Below are 20,963 nucleotides of genomic sequence, written 5' to 3'. Positions count from 1 at the left end.
TGTCACAAGGAGTAGGAAGTATGCTGACATTGTAATATGAAGGGTAATTGTGCAAAATAAATAATAAAAAATCCAATATCCTGCAAACCTTCTAAATAACCATACTGGATATTCTTGTAGGGCAGCAGTTCTCAACCTGTGGGTCACCAACCTGTGGGTCGTGACCCCTTTGGAGGTTGAACGACCCTTTCACAAGGGTCGCCTAAGACCATCGGAAAAAACATATATAATTACATATTATTCATTATTCTATGTATAAGAGCAATTAATTTATTAGTAAACCATCAAAATAATTTAAGGATTAAATTACTAGTACTGATGGCAAACCCATTTATGCAGTTATGGTATTTGAGCTGCCAGTACAATACTCAGCATAAGTCTTCATTTATAGCTTCCACATTATTCATTATTCTATGTATAGGAGCAAGATTTGACAAGTATTATACTTGTATTGAACATTTACAAATTGAAATATATATTCTTATAAATTGTTTTCCTTCATGTATATAATAATTGAAGCATCCTATTGGTTTCTATTAGGGATATGTGAAGGTGGTTTTCATTATTGATGCATTTCATTATAGGACAGTAAAAGAACATTATAAATATTTGGGCAATGGATGAGAGAGTTTAGAACCGCCAGTTGATATACTCAATTTCATGGCCTTTAACCCTCTCTTTATGCTAAATATTTGAAAGTTTATATGTACCTTGAAGGCTTGACCTTAAAAATATACCCAGAATCAGATCACTTCTCACCACTCACACGATCAATACTCCAGCCAAAACTACTATCTTCTCTCTTCTAGGTTATTTCAATGGTCTCCTGGCTCCATGTCCTGTTCTACCCTTATTCTCTACTATCTAGTTTCCACAAAGCCATGAGGACCTAATCAAAATTATCTTTAAAAATGCAAATTAGATTAGGTCATGTCTCAAAATCATCCAATATCTTTCTACTTAGCATAAAATCCAAGTCCTCGTGCTCGCTTCGGCAGCACATATACTAAAATTGGAACGATACAGAGAAGATTAGCATGGCCCCTGCGCAAAGGATGACACGCAAATTCGTGAAGTGTTCCATATTAAAAAAAAAAAAAAAAATCCAAGTACTCACTATGTTCTCCAACCCTACATGATGTTATTCCAGATCATATTTCTAACCTCATTTTCTACATGCTCTCTTTCTGTCTCACTCCACTGCATCTACACTGACCTTTGTGTTATTCCTCAAACACATCCTCTTGCCTAAGACTGTACTTGCTGTTCATATGGCACAGAATCATCTTTCCCCATATGATTCTCATGACTTTTGCCTCAAATATTTGGTCAACTGTAATCTAATCAGCGATAGCTTTCCTGATTCCATTTGCACATTCACCATCATCATTCTCTATTGCCTGGCCTTCTCTTTTTCCTCATAGCATTCATTATATCTGACATATCTATTTATTTGTGTATTTGTGGTTTTCATCTCACCACTACTAAAATGAAAGTTCCATAAGAGCAGTGACTTTATTTTATTCACTATTGTATCCTCACCACCTAGACAGAATATCACATAAAGTGCAATAAATATTTTGCTAAATGAATGAAATTATTATATAAATTATAGATTTCCAACCAATATTAGGATTAAACCCAAATATGAGATATAATAATCATTCTAAACAATCAGTATTTATTTATTTGCATTATAGTCATTATAAGTACTTAATAAGTACACATTCTATTCACTTTAGCTGAATTATAAAATAATTGTCATGCATTTCAATTTTGATTTATTTTTAAAGTATTTTATTTTAAATTTTTAAATAATTTAAAATTGGTGAAACAGTCATTTTATAGTAAATACTCTACTAACTTAAAATATTTATTTCAAATAATTTCTGTGCTGAATAAATTTGTTCAGCAAAATAGTATAATTTATTAATAAACCATCAAAATTATAAGCTGGTAAAATAGCATGTGGTAATTTTTTAAAAACAAAACATACAGAGTGAGAAAAAAATCCTACTTATATGGTGGGGAGGAATTCATAAATTGTTAAAATATTGAATTAAGAATTTAAGAAAAACTACCAATACCAAATTTATTACCAGATTAAAGTTTTTCTCTGACTTGTTTATAGTTCTTACATTTTATTTTTATATAAAATTGAACTGTTTATAAAGGAATAATTTAATTAAAATGTTTTAATTGAAACACGGATATACATTAAATACTTTCTTTTAAACAAGGATCATAGACATAGAGGACAAAATGCATCAAACTGAATTGCTGCCTTACATCCAACCATTAATCTTGCCTTCAGCAGTATGATTCATTGACAATTTTTTGTTTGTTTTTAAATATTTCCCTTCTGTTTTCTTGATTTTTGTATTAAATTTATGGGGTGACGTTGGTTAATAGAATCATATAGTTTTCAGGTGTAAATTTCTAAGATATAAGATCTGTGTGGCCACCACCAAAGTCAAATCTTCTTCTGTCACCATCTATTAGGTCCCCTTTTATAAATAAAATTTTAAAAAATAAATACAATCTACAACTCATGTTGTTAATCTCACAGGTAAATACTTACCTTCTTCCTTATACATAATATATTCTACTTAGACATTTACCAAATTTTCCTCCAAACAGCTATTTTCTATTTGTATAAACTCATTGGGGGAAAATGTTTATCCTCTTGCTGAAAGTGATTTTAGTGATTTAAGATATGTGTTTGGGACATTAGGCAGTAAAATATATCCTTTAGCTAGATTCATAAACTGCTCTTGATACAGGGGTAATAGGAGAGACATAGTAGCAAAGCATCTAATGAGAGCATACAAAGTCAGAAAATTTTAGTGATTTTTCTGACAGTTGCATCTAAACCTGTGCAGACAGTATTCTTTTAGAGTTAGTGCCGGGGTCCAACCCCAGCAGGTCCAGGGGTTCCCAAAGGCGTAGACGGAGTCAGCGAAGAAGGAAGGACACGGAGACAGTGTTCAGTTGATCAGCAGCCTAGCCAGGATCTCCAGCCAAGTTCTGGTCTGGATCTCCAGAGAGGTTCTGCTGTTTATTGTCTTGTTACATCCGTATTTATACCAGTTGATTTTAATCCTGTCAATTTCTATTACAAAGGTTAGGGCGTTTCTTATCTCCATTCCAGGGAGTAAAGATTATCTAGCTTAAGCGTGATTGTTTGTAGTTACAGTGATTAACTACCCGCCTGGCACTTAGTTAAGGGGTTTTATCCCCTCCCTAACTTCAGGGAAAAATCCCTACCTGGGGAAACAACCTTTCTTGGAGAGGTGACCTTGGTTAAAACACACAGCGCTAAGGGGAGCAAACATATTAAGAACGGTATGCTATATAAGCCAGGTCCCTTGAAACATATGCTGTGGAGATGTTTCTATCCTGCAGCGACTGTGTCAAGCAGCAAGGATGGACCGGCTTCCGGCAAGTTAGGAGCCCAAAATCTATGACTATCAAAGGACAGAAAGCCCTTCTTTGGTGAACCACATTTGTGCTCAACTGACTTTATCACTCCTTCTACTGTAGCATATTTCACATTACATTGCATTAGTCTATAAACCCACACAGCTATGGACAACTAATTCATAAGGCAACATCAACTACTAAATTGTGAGGTGCTAAGTTCAAGAGTAAGAAAGACCAGTTCTTAGGAACTTAGCACTTTGAAAGTGCTCAGTTTAAGTGTATTGAATAGATGAGTGCGTGAGTGGGTAAATAATGGAACGAAATAATTCAGTGATGACTTCACATGGCATCGCCACAGGGACTTCTCATCAGCTCCCACAGGCACAGAAAGTTCCTCTGTGGATGGGTACCACATCCTAAGGTGAAGCTGGTCTTAGCTATCCTCTCCTGGAAGTAATGATTGGTTCTACTGCAGAAAAGAATTCTCCTCACTATAGACGTGCAGTAATCCCTTCTCAAAGAAAATCTCCACTATGATACAGTTGATTAAAATGTTGTTATTGATTATTAAAATGAAGGCTCATGATTAGGAATTACCTAAAAATTCTAGTTTCTAGGCACTCTGATTGCTACCAGCTAATGTAAACTGTACAAACTGATTATCTATATGCTAATATTTAAAGCTGAAGTAACTTTGATTTTGTTCCTAAGTGTAATTCTTTACATTTAAAAAAAATTGCTGGCTATCCAATATACTTGTCCTTGATCAGTGGTGTCTTGACATAAACTAGTTTGCCAGCTAATAATCTCTGAACTATTCAGCCAGTGACAGACACTAAAAGGGGTAAGAAGCTAAAGTCAGACAAGGTCAGGCAAATAACTGGAAACAACTTCAGTTATGAGAAATCTTAAATACATTAAGGGAGGTTATCCTTCCTCAGACTGTTTCATGGATTTGCAGTACATAGAATATACTTCATATAACATCAGATTAAAACCAATTCCACTTAGGTTTGGTAGCACTAAACCTAATAAAAATAAATTATTAATGATTTTATACAAACTATGTCAAAGTGGACAGATTCTTTATGAAATCTGAACAACGTACCATATGCCATAGACCATTATTAATAACTTGGCCTCCAGTTGTGATTTGGGTTGTATGTTCATTCTTAAACTGAATTTCAAGCTTTCCATCACGAAGTGCAATCAGGAGCCAAGCTGAGTGGTCAAGAGCTTCTGTAAACAGGATAACTCCTTCGGAATCATATGTCCGGAAATCAAATGTGGCTGAAAATCTAAATAACGGACAAAGAGAGAGCCTTAATAGTGAGAACATGGAAGGCTCAATGTATTATTCTTTTTTTTCTTGTACTGGCAAAAAGCAGTATGTTGAGTCAACTACTTCTGTCCCTGGAATTAATAAAAGAAAAGGGCAGAATTAGATTGTTGGTGTATTATCTCTGGCTCCATGTGTGTTTAAAATCAATTTATTAAATTTTCTTGCTTATTATTGGAGTCTTTTTTTTCCCCAGAGAACAGATACTTTGGTAATTTTTCATCTTTTTTTTGGCATTTGTTTTGGAGGCACTCTTTCAAATGTTGGGATTAAGGCACATGTACAAATATTAGACATATTGAATCTCTTCTGGAACCTTTTATACACTATATAATCTGATTAAGATTCTTTTATTGCTGTATCTGTAAGTGGTTAGTGAAAGATATTACAATTTCATGATTGGTTTATCCATCAAAAAGCATATTCTCCCTATGATTTCATATATGTCAGGAAGGAATCACTCAGCATCTGAATGATTGCAAACACAGTTAAGCTTTCATGTGTGGTAGAAAAGGTAAAGTCAAAAGCTTTAAAATTTATCTATTAGCTTGATTTCAAAGGGTCTCCCAAACTCTAATAGCATAAATCACTATACTAGATTACATGGTAAAAAAGTTTAAAAGATATAGTCTAATATTAGCAAACCAAATACAAAAATACATTGAAAGGATCATATAGCATGATCAGGTAGAATTTATTCCAGGGATGTAAGGATGATCCAACATCCACAAATCAATCAATGTGATACACCACAGTAACAAAATGAAGAATAAAAATCATATATTATCCCCATAGAAACAGAAAAAATATTTGCTAATATTCAACATCCATTTATGGTAAAAACTCTCAACAATGTGGGTATAGAGAAAAACATAGCTCAACATAATAAAGGCCATATGACATACCAACAGCTAACAACAATACTCCATTGGGAAAAGTGAAAGCAGAAACAAGACAAGGATGCCCACTCTTGCCACTTTTATTAGACTAGAGAAAGAAAGAAAAGGCATCCAAGTCAAAAAGGAAGGAGTAAAACTCACTATTTGGAAATGGCAAATATATAGAAAACCCCAAAGATATCACCAAAAAAACTGTTAGAACTAATAAATGTTCAACAAAGCTGCAGGAAACAAAATTAATGTACAGAAATCTGTAGTGTTTCTATATGCTAATAACAGACTATCAGAAAGAGAAATTAAGAAAGCAATCCCATTTACAATGTTATCAAAAAGAATAAAATACATGTACCTAGGAATTAATTTACCTAAGGAGGTGAAATACCTATACACTGAAATGTATAAGGCGCTGATAAAAGAAACTGAAGAAGACACAAATGAATGGAAAAACATTTTGTGCTGATTGACTGGAAGAATTATTATTGTTAAAATATCCATATTACTCAAAGCAATCTACTGATTCAGTGCAATCCCTATTAAAATTCCAATGGCTCTGCCCTCCAGCGACAGGGCCCTCTCTCCCAAGGCAGAAGGGTCTGGCCCTCCACAATCCTCCTTCTCCTGGCCACTAAACTGTTCTCATCTCTCACTGGGGTTGGTTTTGTTTTCTTCCCTCTTTCTCCACCCACCTCTGTCTCTAGGTGTCTCCCTGTGTCTGTCTCTGTCTAAACCCCCTCCAGTGTGCTCTCTCTCTCTCTCTCTCTCTCTCTCTCTCTCAATTTCTTCTCTCTCTCTCTCTCTCTCTCTCTCTCTCAATTTCTTCTCTCTCTCTCTCTCTCTCTCTTTCTCTCATTCTTCCCCTTTCTCCCCTCTCAGTCTCTCTCTCCCTTCTTTGTTTTTCTGTCCTTTGGTCATTCTCCCTCTCGCCCTGGCTCCCTCCGCTTTCTCCCACTGGAACTCTCTGTCTCTCCCATCCCTCAGAACCTCCTCTTCTCCATCTCTGTCGGTCCTCTTTCTCTCCCTCTCTACCTTCCTGGTCCACAGCCCACCCTCTCCCATTCCACAGAGTCTCCCCCCTTTTAGCCCCTTTTGAAGGGCACTGTCCAGTTCCATACCTGGGTACCCCCACGGCCATCTGGGCAGGGAGAACCACCTATTCAGTCCCCATGAGCTGTCTCCTCAAATCCCAGCCACAAAATAATTCCAATGGCATTTTTCACTAAAGTAGTGAAATAATTAATTTTAAAATTTGTATGGAACCACAGAACTTCCCCAATAGCTAAAACAAGCTAGAGAAAGAACAGAGCTGGAGGTGTCACACTTCCTGATTTCAAACTATACAGCAAAGCTATAGTAATCAGAATGGTATGATATTGGCATAAATATAGACAGATCAATGGAATAGAATTGAGAGTCCAGAAATAATCCCACACATTTATGGATAACTAATTCATGAAAAAGAAGTAAAAAACATGGAGAAAGGACAGACTTTTCAATAAGCGGTGCTGGGAAAATTGGATAGCCCCCTGCAAAACAATGAAACTAGACCACTATCTCACACCATACACAAAAATTAAATCAAAATGGATTAAAGACCTAAAGCCATAAAATACACAGAAGAAATATAGCAGGTAAGCTTCTTGACATGTGTCTTGGCAATGTTTTTGTGAATCGACTCCAAAGGAAAGGAAAACAGAAATTCAAATAAACAAATGGGACCAGATCAAACTAAAAAACTTCTACAAAGCAAAGGAAACCATCATCAAAATGAAAATGCAATCTATTGAACTGGAGAAGATATTTGCAACTATACATCCAAGTAGGGATTAATATGTAGAATATGCAAAGAATTCACAAAACTCAACAACCACAAAAAATCAACCGACTTTAAAAAATGGGCAGAAAATCTGACTATGTATTTCCCAAAGACATACTGCTAGCCAACAGGCACATAAAAAGATGTTCAGCTTCACTAATTATTAGAAAAATGCAAATCAAAACCACAATGAGATAGTACCTCATACCTGTTAGAATGCCTATTATCAAAAAGACAAGAAACAACAAATGTTGGAGAAGATGTGGAGAAAAGAGAACCCTCATAGACTTGGTAGGAATGTAAAGTAGCACACCACTATGGAAAACAGTATAAAGATTCCTCAAAAATTTAAGAAGAGAGTCACCATATGATCCAGCAATTCCACTGCTGTGTATTTATTCAAAGAATACAAAACATTAATTTGAAAAGATAAATGCACCCCCATGTTCACCGAAGCATTATTTACAATAACTTAGATATAAAAAACAAAACAACCTAAGTGTCTGATGGGTGAATGGATAAAGAAAATGTGGTACACACACACAACGGACCACTACCCAGCCATAAAAAGAATTAAATCTTGCCATTTGAGACAAAACAAATGGAGTGAAGTAAGTTAGATGGAGAAAGACTAATACTGCAAAATTTCACTCATGTGTGGAATCTAAAACAAACAAACAAACAACAACAAAAATGAGCAAAAACAAACTCAAACATATAGGTAAGGACAGGTTGGTGGTACCAAAGGAGAATTGGGTGGGGAGTGAGTGAGAAGTCTGCAGGGGTCAATTTTATGGTGAAAGACAATAACTAGATTTTTTGTGGTGATCACTTTGTAATATATACAAATATCAAATTACTAGAGGCCCGATGCACAAAATTTGTGCAAGAGTAGGCCTTCCTTCCCCTGGCTGCTGGCACCAGCTTCCCTCTGGCACCCAGGACCCAGGCTTCCCTCGCAGCCTTGGCTTCGTCCAGAAGGTCATCTGGAAGAATGTCCAGTCTAATTAGCATATTACACTTTTATTATTATAGATAATGTTGTACGCCTGAGACATATTATGTCATATATCAATTTTACCTTCAAAGAAACAGATAAAGTCTAGCCATGTGTTCTGGGGTATCAGAGCTCTGGCAATGACTATTAAAGACTCTGGACATATATGTAGGTACCACAAGGGAGGAAAAATCTTAAGTATGCTATATTTTTAAATAACACATATTGACTCAGTGCCCATAGGACATTTTCTAATGAGAATCAGCAATAAAGTTTCCAAGGGACCAGCAAATCAAAATGACTGAAAAAAGACAAAAGGGAATAGAAAAGTACTGGTATAATGATTAGTTAAAATAAAGATAATTTAACTTAAAAAGTTAGGATTTCAAATAATTGCTAAATAAAGTAAGGAATACACACCTTATCCCCACATATAGCAGTAATAACAACACAGGCACCATTTGCAATGGGAAACAGATCTACCTCAAATGAAACAGAGAAAAGGTGATAGGAAATATTCTAAAGACGTAAATGTGAAGTAAAGTGTGTTGAATGGATAGCAATGTAGTAGAAATTCACTGAACCCAAATTATTTTATAAGAAAAAGAATTTTGCTTAGAATAAGTGCTTCCATTCTTTTTCACATTCATCACATCTTGCTGATGCAATGTGTTATCTTGCCAAAACCTTAATCTTTGTATGCTCAGAATTTTCCATAACTTGATCCTATTATGGAGATAATTTCCGTCTCTTTGTAAAGTCATGCTAAACCAGTAATTCTGAGTCCTGTTCTGTATGTTTTCTTTCTGAAATACATCAATATGCTGATTCATCACATTGGGGAACAATTCATTCTTTGTCAGAAGTATTATAGAGTAAAAAAATAGTGAATCTGTACTTTTGGGTAGAGTATCTGATTACAGGAAACAACAGAAGGGATTTGCAAAAAAAAAAAAAAAAGTAATAAAGCGCTAGCTTGTTCTTCATGTTGGTTACACAGGTGAGGTTCATAAAAAATTCATCAAGCTGCACATTTCAGACAAGTCCATTTCTGTATATATTATATCTCAATAAAAAGCTAAACTAAGTAACCAATTAAATAAATAATACCAGGAAAAATAATTATTTGGCCAATTTGATCCACTGTTAGAGCCCAAGCTATTATGAATTGTCTCTGAGAAAGCAATACCCCTGAACATGCCTGAAAGTATGCAGACATTATTTTTTTCTCTGTCATTCTCATTATTTGCATAGCAAGGAATACTGTCTCCAGTCTATCTCATCAGACAATACTATTTGCTCTGAGATATTAAAGGGGAAAACCAGGTCATAGTGGAAAATGAGTGTGGAAGGAGCACAATTACATCAGGGAATCTTAGAATAAATTTCAATGATTCTTAATGCAAAGATTTCTATGAATTTATAGTTAATGAATAATCACTCATATATAATGAATTAAATTCTAGGTCACCATGTTTATTTAATTAAAATATTTTAAAATTTGGACTCTATAGCCAGTCTAAACGTGTTTTCTTTACATTATTCCAACAAACCTCCAATTTCATTTTTTCAAAGAGTGTATGACTCTAAGACCCAGCACCAGCACCAGCCTGCCTTGCTTCACAGCTGGGCCTCACCTGGGCACTTCCAAACCTGATACAAATAGGAGGAATCTGAAGATCTCTCTGCTGACAATGCACCTTCCTGGAGACCCAAGAGACAATACACCCAGTGGACAGCTTCAGACCATACCAGATTACAACTCTACACATCCACAAGCAACACACTCAAGGGGCCGACTCAATTTGCACCAAAGCCCCACAGAAGCAAGTCCTGCTCTATAGGGGTATTTCCTACAGCAGCTCTTCTGCTGTAGTTGCAGCTGGTTCTCATAGCCAATTGGCCTGGAGGTCAATTTCTCCCAGTGATGCCAATAGCAATCAAGTCTCAACTACAACAAGACTGTGCACACAGTACACAAAGGGGTGCAACTAGAGGGCTTACCTCAGGTGACTGGGAAGGCTGAGCCACTGGGCCCTGTAGGACACCTACTACACAAAGCCACTCTACCAACTCCAGGAGAAATAGCAGTTCTACACAACACATACAAACAAACACAGGGAAATAGCCAAAATGCGGAGACAAAGAAACATGTCACAAATGGAAGAAAGCAAACTACTAGATACAGAGTTCAAAACCATGGTTATAAGGTTACTCAAGGATTTTCATGAGACCTTCAAGGGACTTAGTGAGACTTTCAAGGATCTTAGTGAGAAGCCAAAAACATGGAAAAGGACCATTCAGAAATTAAGCATATACTAACTGAAATAAAGAATAATTGACAGGGATTCAATAGTAGAGTAGAGGATTCTGAGAATCAAATCAACGATTTCAAATATGAGAGAGCAAAAACACCCAATCAGAAAAGCAAAAAGAAAAAAGAATCCAAAAATATGAAGAGAGTGTAAGGAGCCTCTGGGACAACTGCAAGTGTACCAAGATTCAAATCATGGGGGTGCCAGAATGAGAAGAGAGCAAGATATTGAAAACCTATTTGAAAAAATAATGACAGAAAACTTCCCCTACCTGGTAAAAGAAATAGACTTACAAGTCCAGTAAGCACAGAGAACCCCAAATAAGAGGAACCCAAAAAGGCCCACATCAAGACACATCATAATTAAAATATCAAGGCCTAAAGACAAAGAGAGAGGCTTAAAAGTAGAAAGAAAAAAAGCAGTTAGTTACCTGCAAGGGAGTGCCCATAGAACTGTCAGCTGATTTCTCAACAGAAACTTTGCAGGCCAGAAGGGAGTGGCAAGAAACATTCAAAGTGATGAATAGCAGGGACCTACAAGCAAGATCACTCTACCCAGCAAAGCTATCATTCAGAACTGAAGGTCAGATAAAGAGCCTCACAGACAAGAAAAAGCTAAAGGAGTTAGTTCATCACCACCAAAACAGTAATACATGAAATGTTGAAGGGTATTCTTTAAGAAGAAAAGAAGAAAAAGATAAAAAAATCCACACAGACACCAGGAGGGTGAGGGCATGAGTGCAGGGGTTGGGGGGCAATGGGGGAGTAAGGATACATATGTAATACCATAATCAATAAAGAAAAAAAATCCTATATAATAAAAGCATAATATGCTAATTAGACTGGATGCCCTTCCGGACATCCTTCCAGACAAAGCTGGGGCTGCAAGGGAAGCCCAGGTCCTGGGTGCCTGCTGGTGGCCAGAGGGAAGCCTGGGTTCTGGGTGCCTGCTGGCGACCGGAGGGAAGCTTGGGTCCCAGGTGCCAGAGGGAAGCCCAGGTCCTGGGTGCCAGAGGGAAGCCGGTGCTTGCAGCTGGGGGAAGGAGGGCCTACTCTTGCACGAATTTCATGCATCAAGCCTCTAGTATAACAATAAAATGACAATAAAAACATATATATCGGCAATTAAATCTAAAAATCAAAATAAACGAACAAGGAATCTAATGAACAAAATAAACTGGTGAATAAAATAAAATCAGAGTCATGGGAATGGAACAGACTGAAGATTCTCAGAGGGAAAGGGGTGGGGGATTGGAAGATATTAAGCAAAGATCTTATCTGCATATATGCATTACCTGTAGTCACTGACAATAGGGTGGCAAAGGCCTGAGGTGGGGCAGGAACTGGGTAGGAGGGGACAATGGGGGGAAAAAGAGGGACATCTGTAATACTCACAACAATAAAGATTTTTTTTAATTATTCTGTAGAAATATTTATATTGGGAAGAATGCTTATAGTGAACTGGTATTTGGAAAAAAGCAGATTACAAAACTACATGTACAGGATGACTTCAATGTTTGTCAAATGTATAGGTATAAATAAATAAATAAATAAATAAATAAATAAATAAATAAATAAAGACTGAAGGATCACTAGGAAGGCCAGCCTAGAATGATCCAAATTTGTTCTAGCGTGAAAATTACATGTGTGAAGGAGCAAATTAGCTTTATGGTTCCCCAAGTCATCTGAATAATCATATACCTAAATCATCTGATTTATAATGCAATTTCATACATTTCAAACTTTTATAGTCCCCTTCTTCTTCTGTTCTAACCTGACTACTGCTAGAAATTATCATTGACAGTGGTACCTTACCTGATAAAATCCGGTAAGCGAAATTTTAGATATAAAACAACCCCTACAAACTGCTCTGCCAAGTAAAGGAGTTCATAATTTTTCTCAAGGTTCAAGGAAAGGCACACTGGAACAGCCTGGAGAAAAGAAAAGAAAAGAAAACAAACAAAAACTATAGTTAACTGCTTGTTTTTTGTCAGATTATGCATCCTTTCTCTGATTCCTAGTGTTCTTGTCAAATGTATCCTCCATGATACACTAAAATGAATTAAAGACACCCTGGTAATAATAAAGCAATAACCTTTACTTCCTTGTCTAGTCTAGCAGTGGAACCCCCAAAAATACGTGTTTTTTAAAATTTTGTTCAATGCGTATGGCTTTATATTTTTGTCTTTAATATTTCCTTTATAAATCGCAGTCCAAAAACACAAACTTTTTCCTCTAGTAACAAGTGATCCCTTATTTAACTGATACAGGTATCAGACCTTCCATGAATTATGTCTGAAAATAATTTTTATTTGGAGTCAGAAGTAGGTGGGAAAATTAATGTACCAATAAATAGGACCTCATTTATTCACTCATTCATTATTAAGCAAAAAATTTCTGTGCAAAAACTGAGCTATCTAGGTAGCAAAGGGAATACTGGAAAACCTGGATGGAATAAATAGAAATGAGATATCATCATAGTCTTCAAGGAAGCTACAAAAACAGTGATTTAGAATCATTAAATCTGAAATTAAGTACTTTTTTTCCTAAAAATAAAAATAAACATTAAAATGGAAAGTCTTATAAATGGCTATTTTGGAAGGAATTATGTACATAGCACTGTATTAAATCTAGGTCCAGAAATAACATTTAATTTCCTCTTAGAACTTTAATAAATCTATTCTGAGGCAGATGGTGATGTCTAACTACAACAAATACTTAAATCATAAGAGACTAAGTTACAAAATAGACATTCACACAGCATGGCATTTCAATTAAGTACTGTACTATTAAAGTCAGTACATAGGCAACTATCTTACCTTATCTTCCTTTATCAAGTAGGTAGAATAATATTGAATGTTACATTTTTGGAGTACTTAAGCTTTGTCTTGATGATAAAGAGGTATGTGTGTACATATGATTAAATCATTATTAAGGATTTCTGTATCTTTACTGTTTGCCTCAGAATCATATAAATTTCACTTTTACTTGAAAAAAAGTAAAGGAGATACAATAATTGGACTAAGGATCATTAACACATGATCCTTATTTAAAAAAAAAAATAGCTTCAGAGATTGATCTATTCATTTCAATAAAGGAAAAACTAGAATCTACCCCCAACATTCAATTTCTGCATCAATTATGTGTTAAATCTGAGTAACTAAAAGCAAATTTAAGAGATACAGATTAACAAAATCAAACTCTCTGAATTTTGATCTATGTAAGTCCCACTAACTCTTCTAGTCTGACAATGTTTCCACCCAAGATTTCATGACAACTCTTGAAAGTACTAACATGCCTAAGGCTTGATCAAAGTTGTCAGAATGGTAAATAAAGAAAAGTGGACACTGAGAAATGTTTTCATTAAAGTTTCTATGGAAGATTCTTTTTCTCACAAAGACCAGTATAAACCTCAGCTTTCCTTAAGTTTCTTAAATAAGCATATATTTTGTATTTTGTAAATGTACATGCTGTACTCTCTGAACTGTGACCCTGCAGCTTTTATTTTTACCCAGCCACTAATTATTCCCAATTGTTTACAACTTTACACATCCATAATTAGTAAATAGATTGTGACTCAGAGCCTAGATGGAACTACAGAAATTATTGTAGGACATCTGTATTTTCCTGACTTATCTCAGCTCTGTGGAAATAAGTACCTGGATCTCTTATTTTAGAAAAGAGATGGTAAGTTTAGCATTGTAAAATGTTACCTCACAACTCTTCTGATCTTGGGCAAGTTTGAATCCTTTCTTCCCATCACAGTAACAAGAATAACCTCCAGGGTAATTGACACAAAGTTGAGCACACATGTTCTCAGAGCATTCATCCACATCTAGAGAAAAAGAGAACATAAATCTTAATATCTTATAAATGCTCAACCCAACAGAAGAAGTATTCTGATTTTAATCTGCGATATCAGTGACAATAATGAAAGAAATTTCTGACATCCAATTACATTTAAACACTTGGCATGAAAATTTAAATGAGTCACAAGTTTAATTTCTTTTTATTTACACACTGCAAATAACAAATTTAATATTAAAATTTTATTAATTAATACTTAACAAAAGTATAACAAGTATACTAATTTCCTGGTTTTGAATTTGAAGGCAAAAAGACCAAGAGTCTCAAGTTAGTTCGCATTTCTGATTATATAATTGCATTGAGACTACCTTTCCTATTCTTTGCTTTGAAGAAAAAGAGGGGAGAATAGAGGGGAGGAGAAGGAAGGGGAGGATGGGAAGATAGGGATGAAAAGATCCCTTTTAATTGAAGGTCAATGTAATTGAGAACTAAATGATAATATCAAAAACATTTGACTCTACATGATGCAATGATTAATAGAGGCATTAAAGGGCATACCTGTATTCTTATTTTTATTAAAAACTCACTGTGCTATATTACCTCCCATATTGTGAAATCTTGTATAATGATCCCTGTCCCCACTTCATATTTTGAGAAAGTCATTCTTGAAAAGTTGTAACAATATTCTTTAGCTAAAGCCCACTACTAAGATCCAGAGCTACTAAGATCCTGACCTTTTCGATGAATGAACCAATGATATCTTTGAAAATTCCCAAATTCATAAATGCTATTATAGCACACAACAGTTTAAAAAAAAACCCCAATATTAGTGATCCCTCCATGCCATTAAAATGTTATATGATTAAAGTAATAAAATATTGTATGTCATATAAATCTGTTATTTTGTTTTTTAATTGTTTTTCACGGAATAAAGCTACAATATAGATGATGAAGTGAGCTAATTACCATCTACAAATGGTTATGGTTTACTACAGTAATTTCTATCTGGCATGGTGAGAGAGTAGAAATGACGTATGTGTGTCGGAACGAGCAGGTATTTTTGGTGCATGCACGAAGAGATAAGGCCTCAAAATCTCAAGAGAAGTATATGTAGCTGGAAAAAACCCTATTCTAAAATTACTATTGATTAGGGATATTTGTAGAAAGAGAAAGTAGATTAGAGGTTCAGGGATTGGAGGAGGGTTACAGAGTTCTCTTTGGGGTGGTGAAGTTGTTTTAGAACAGATAATGGCAATGGCTGCATATCTATATAAAATGTAATTAATGCCACTGAATTGTACACTTAAAAAAGGTTAAATGACCACATTGTATCTCAAATATACTTTGTCAAAACTGCTATTCATTTCATTAGTTTTAGTCATGGTATTAAATTCATTTTGAAACTTCAAAAAATTTAAAGGAGGATGTGAGATAATTTGTATATATCCATGATAAAAAATAAAAAAATAATAATCCACTATGACATCCAAGCATTGCTGTGGCCAAATGAAGCAGCAACAAGTTCAAGGGCTCTTCCTAATCCACAGGCACTGACACTACTAATCAGTACTCTCTCATTTCTAGAACTTAGCTATCATTTGGTTATGATTATTTTTTTTCTTTCATATGCTTTTACTTATAATAGAACTTTGTCATTTCTTATTTTATAATAAATAAAACTTACACACAAAAAATCATTGATAAGCTTGGTATAGAACTGAAGGTTTCTAACCACCCCTGTTGTAAGTAATTCCCACGTGATTTTTAAACTTGTCTTTTTTTTTTTGTATGTGTGTGTTATTCCTTCCAGCTTGAAACTCTTTTTATCTTTGAATATTATTTAAGTGATGTGAGAATATGTTTATTTTGCTTTTATCATACATTGGGAGGTCTCTAATCCATATTTAGCTTAGAGGGCCCACTGGAGTACTAACACTAAAACTAAAGACCATGTGTCTTGCATATTTTTACTTTGGAAGGAAGCCAATGATTATTCAATTGAACAAACTAAGATGGATTTGACCATCTTAGAAAATCTGATTGTTGATGTCAAACAGAACCAATGCTTCTAATACCAAACCAGGGTTCAAACCCACCCTCTCCACCATCAACAATGACATGACCACAACTCTACCTTCACAAGACTTTGATGTGGGATTGTATCTGTAACCTTCAGCACATTCACATTCAAAGTCTCCTGGGGTGTTCTTGCACACAGCTGTGCCACAAATGCCTGGCTTCACAGAGCATTCATCCACATCTATAAATGAAACCAATATATTAAAAGACATTTTTCCCATACCAAGCTAGCAAAAAACCCTTGATCTGTGTTTCCTGGATCTGGTTTAATGTATAAAATAAGATAACAGAGTGGCCTGAGAATAACAAAATATTAAATCTATCATCATATTTTAGTTCACTAAATATTATATCTTCATGCAAGCGCAGAGAATTTGATTGATGTTTGCAATGTGTAGTTATGTAAACGAAAGACAGGGCTTTAGTTATTGTCTTATCTACCAGGCTACAGTATGAAAATAAATGGGATAAAGGATTTACCATAAACATTTCTTTTAATATATATATATATATATATATATATATATATATACATATATATATATATGTGTGTGTGTGTGTGTGTGTGTGTGTGTGTGTGTGTGTAATTGATTTTTAGAGAGAGAGGGAGAAGGAGATGAAGAGAGAAACATCAATGTGAGAGCGAAACATCAGCTGCCTCCTGCAGGCCCCTTCTGGGGATTGAGACTGCAACCCAGGCATGTGCCCTGACCAGGAATCAAACAAGCAACCTTTCATTGAATGGGATGGAACCCAACCAACTGAGCCACACCAGCCATGGCCACCATATTATTCATATGTATTTCTAAATACATGTTTCTGAAATATGGTCTTAAAAGTATATACCAAAAAAAAAAGTATATACAATCTGCATTATCACAAATATAAAAAACAAATATGAGATGGCTCATCAGTCTTATGTTTTTCCTTTGGAAAAACAATAGCTAAACTGCATACCATTATTGTTACCTAAAATATTCAAGAGTGACTCAAATTTAAAGTGAAATTGAATAAGGTCTCAAAGTATTTATAAAGCTGCAGTTAATCCAATACAAATTTTAATGCTAAATTAATATGCCTGAAATTTCAGATGTGTTTATTACATTACATAGTAGAGTAGGAGACAAAGTATTGATTGCAATTAGCTACTAGATAAGAACCTGTAAAAACAAAGAAAAAAAAGTGGCCCTAACCAGTTTGGCTCAGTGGATAGAGCATTGGCCTGCGGACTGAAGGGTCCCATGTTCGATTCCGGTCAAGGGCATGTACCTTGGTTGCGGGCATATCCCCAGTAGGGGGTGTGCAGGAGGCAGCTGATCGATGTTTCTCTCTCATCGATGTTTCTAACTCTCTATCCCTCTCCCTTCCTCTCTGTAAAAAAATCAATAAAATATTTAAAAAAAAAAAAAAAAGAAAGAAAAAAGTGATAAAAATAATTCAATGGAGATCTAATTATAAGTGAACTTTTCTCATTTGTACTCTCTGAAAGCAAGTTTAGAATGAAAAATATACTTTCTACTTTAAAAAGTTGGGAGTTGCCCTAGCTGGTTTGACTCAGTGGATAAAGCATTGGCCTGTGGACTGAAGGGTCCCAGGTTCAATTCTGATTAAGGGCACATGCCTGGGTTGTGGCTCAATCCCCAGTGGGGGGCATGCAGGAGGCAGATGATCAATGATTCTCTCTCACCATTGATGTTTCTATCTCTCTCTCCCCCTCTCCCTTTCTCTCTGAAATAAATAAAAAAAAATATGTATTTCTTTTAAAAGCTGGGATTTTAACTTTTCCACAGACTAATAACCAACATTTCAGACATTATTCTATTTTAAAAGACATGCACACTGGTCAGCGTTGCTCAGTGGTTGGATCATACCTGTGCACCAGAGGGTTGCAGGTAGATTCCTGGTCAAGGGCATGTACCTGGGTTGCAGGTCTGGTTCCCACCCCCCTTTTCTCCCACCCACATTAGGGCACACTTGGCAGGCAACCAATGTTTCTCTCTTCTCTCTCTCTTCTCTCTCTCTCTCTCTCTCTCTCTCTCTCTCTCTCTCTCTCTCTCCCACCCCTTCCACTCTTTCTAAAAATCAGAAAAAATATCCTCACTTCTAGGGTGAGGATAAAAAATAAATAAAAATAGCCCTAACCGGTTTGGCTCAGTGGATAGAGCATCGGCCTGAGGGCTGAAGGGTCCCAGGTTTGATTCCAGTCAAGGGCATGTACCTTGGTTGCAGGCACAGCCCCAGTGGGGGGTGTGCAGGAGGCAGCTGATCGATGTTACTCTCTCATCTATGTTTCTAACTCTCTATCCCTCTCCCTTCCTCTCTGTAAAAAATCAATAAAATATATATATTAAAAAAATAAAAATAAAATGACATGCACAAATGTAATAGAATCAATCCCTGTGGTAAGGGAATTTCCCCGTATCTTGACTCCATAAGTGTCAGTAACCTGGGTGTGATAATGTACTATAGTTTTGTAAAATGTTACAATTAGGGGAAACTGGGCAAAGGGTTCATGGGATCTCTTTTTATTATTTCTTACAACAGCATGTGAATCTATATTACTTCAAAATAAAATATTTAATATTTTTAAAAGAAAGTAAAAACATATGCCTAAATTATTTGGTCTGAGAAAAATTGCAAGGAATTATTTAAATCATATGAGTTCAGGTTTCAGCTCATTGATTTTATGACTCTACACTGACATCTAATGACTGATGAAAAGTTCTATTCTTGAATTTTTTAGACATTTCCTGGCAACTTGATCCAAGCATATCCACATGTTGACAAAGGCCTTATTGTAATAGTTGTATACACATTCTTCTCAGAGTTCTGTACTCTATTAATTAGATGTCATGGATAAAAAGCTATGCAAATGAAGTACACAAGACCATATGTTCTGGTCAATCGGGACCTTCTTATTTATGAGTACTTTTTGCGATAATTTACATGCACATGTATAACTTCAGTGTATAAGGATTAAATAACTTTTAATTAAAAATATGTCACAAATTCTTCAGAAGAACAGACTATTTAAGTTTTTTAATGTAGAGTATGAATGGGTACTATTTGTTTATGGCATGCATATGGTATCTTGCATTATGATGGTTTTCTATAACTGATGTTCTAATGATATTGGTATTCTAAATGTTTAAACCTCAAACAGACTTTCATACAGGCAAATAAGAAAGATATATGGTTACAAATTAGGTATATGTTTAGAAGAAATTGTTAGTTCATACACTTCACTTTAGTCATTGAACTGCACTTTAAATAATATTATAGTAAACTATACCCCACCAAACACTATAGTGCATTGAGGGGCAGACCTTTCCTTGACTATGAATTCAATTTGGTATATTTACCAAAGCAGATATGAACGGAGAAAACTTTACATTTTAATTTACTATTTTTTTTTCACCTTGCAGCAAAAAGAGATGGAGGAAGTAGAGGAGTAGTAGAGAAAGAGAGAGAGGGAAGGAGGAGGAAGGAAGGAAGGAAAGAAGGAAGGGAGGGAGAGAGGGAGGGAGGGAGGGAAAAACTTCTAGCTTCTTAAGGCAAAATTAAACTTCAGGCTGGAAATTTCCCTTTTTAGTCATCCACATACCTACCAATTACACTTGAAGATTTAGTTACAGCTGTTAAAGTAGTCTAATGGAAAAGACATGCAGAGATAAAAAAGTCAAAACTCGGGGAACAGAGAAGCATAAAGAAAAAAAGAAATATACTATAGCAAAATGACTGTTATAAAGCTAAATTGACAGGAATCACTAAAGTCTGAGATTTAAAAAAAAAAAAAAACAAGACTAATGACAAGTGATGTGCTCTTAGATGTAGTATAAAGAAAGTCTGTGCTTCATTTTCCCCAAATTTCCAACAGGAAATGAGGTGTAAGATGAAGGGTTTATATTGGAAATTAAAGAGATATTTCTGACAAGGAAACAAAATACAACGAAAACAGTTACTAAGCATTGTGTTGGATTTTTTCGTATAGTTGTTTATCTCATTGGAATAAAGGAAATAATATTATAGTGTCTGTCAAAGAAAGTATAAACAACAATTTTGCAAGCACTGTAGTATGCAAGGACTTGCACTGAAACTTCACTTTATCACCACATAACAAAATTATTTTTTCTTTTTTTTATCCTCATCTAAAGATATGTTTTATTTTGAGAGAGAGAGAGAGAGAGAGAGAGAGAGAGAGAGAGAGAGATCAATGCAAGAGAGAGAAACAAGGAGCAGTTGCTTCCCGTACACACCCTGATAGGGGGTCGAACCCGAAATCTTTTGATGTA

General features: G+C 35.3%; 1 protein-coding gene and 1 non-coding gene across 2 annotated transcripts in view; one reads left to right on the top strand and one right to left on the bottom strand.

Moving 5' to 3' along the window:
- The window catches only part of PROS1 (protein S), an 81,585-nt gene that overhangs the window by 22,318 nt on the left and 38,304 nt on the right, over positions 1 to 20,963 (bottom strand). The window contains exons 7-10 of the mRNA XM_059688050.1: positions 16,727 to 16,852; positions 14,499 to 14,620; positions 12,601 to 12,716; positions 4,532 to 4,721 (exon numbers count right to left, since the gene is read on the bottom strand). Of these exons, the coding sequence (XP_059544033.1) occupies positions 4,532 to 4,721; positions 12,601 to 12,716; positions 14,499 to 14,620; positions 16,727 to 16,852 (554 nt within the window). The remainder of the gene's footprint in view (positions 1 to 4,531; positions 4,722 to 12,600; positions 12,717 to 14,498; positions 14,621 to 16,726; positions 16,853 to 20,963) is intronic.
- LOC132232022 (U6 spliceosomal RNA) lies at positions 983 to 1,090 on the top strand. The gene has a single exon (XR_009452186.1). It is a non-coding gene; the product is annotated as a U6 spliceosomal RNA (small nuclear RNA).

Source organism: Myotis daubentonii, chromosome 3 (assembly GCF_963259705.1).
Source record: "Myotis daubentonii chromosome 3, mMyoDau2.1, whole genome shotgun sequence".
Classification (NCBI taxonomy): Eukaryota; Metazoa; Chordata; class Mammalia; order Chiroptera; family Vespertilionidae; genus Myotis; species Myotis daubentonii.
Note: the sequence above shows the minus strand (reverse complement) of the source record. Positions and strands in the feature narration are given on the sequence as shown.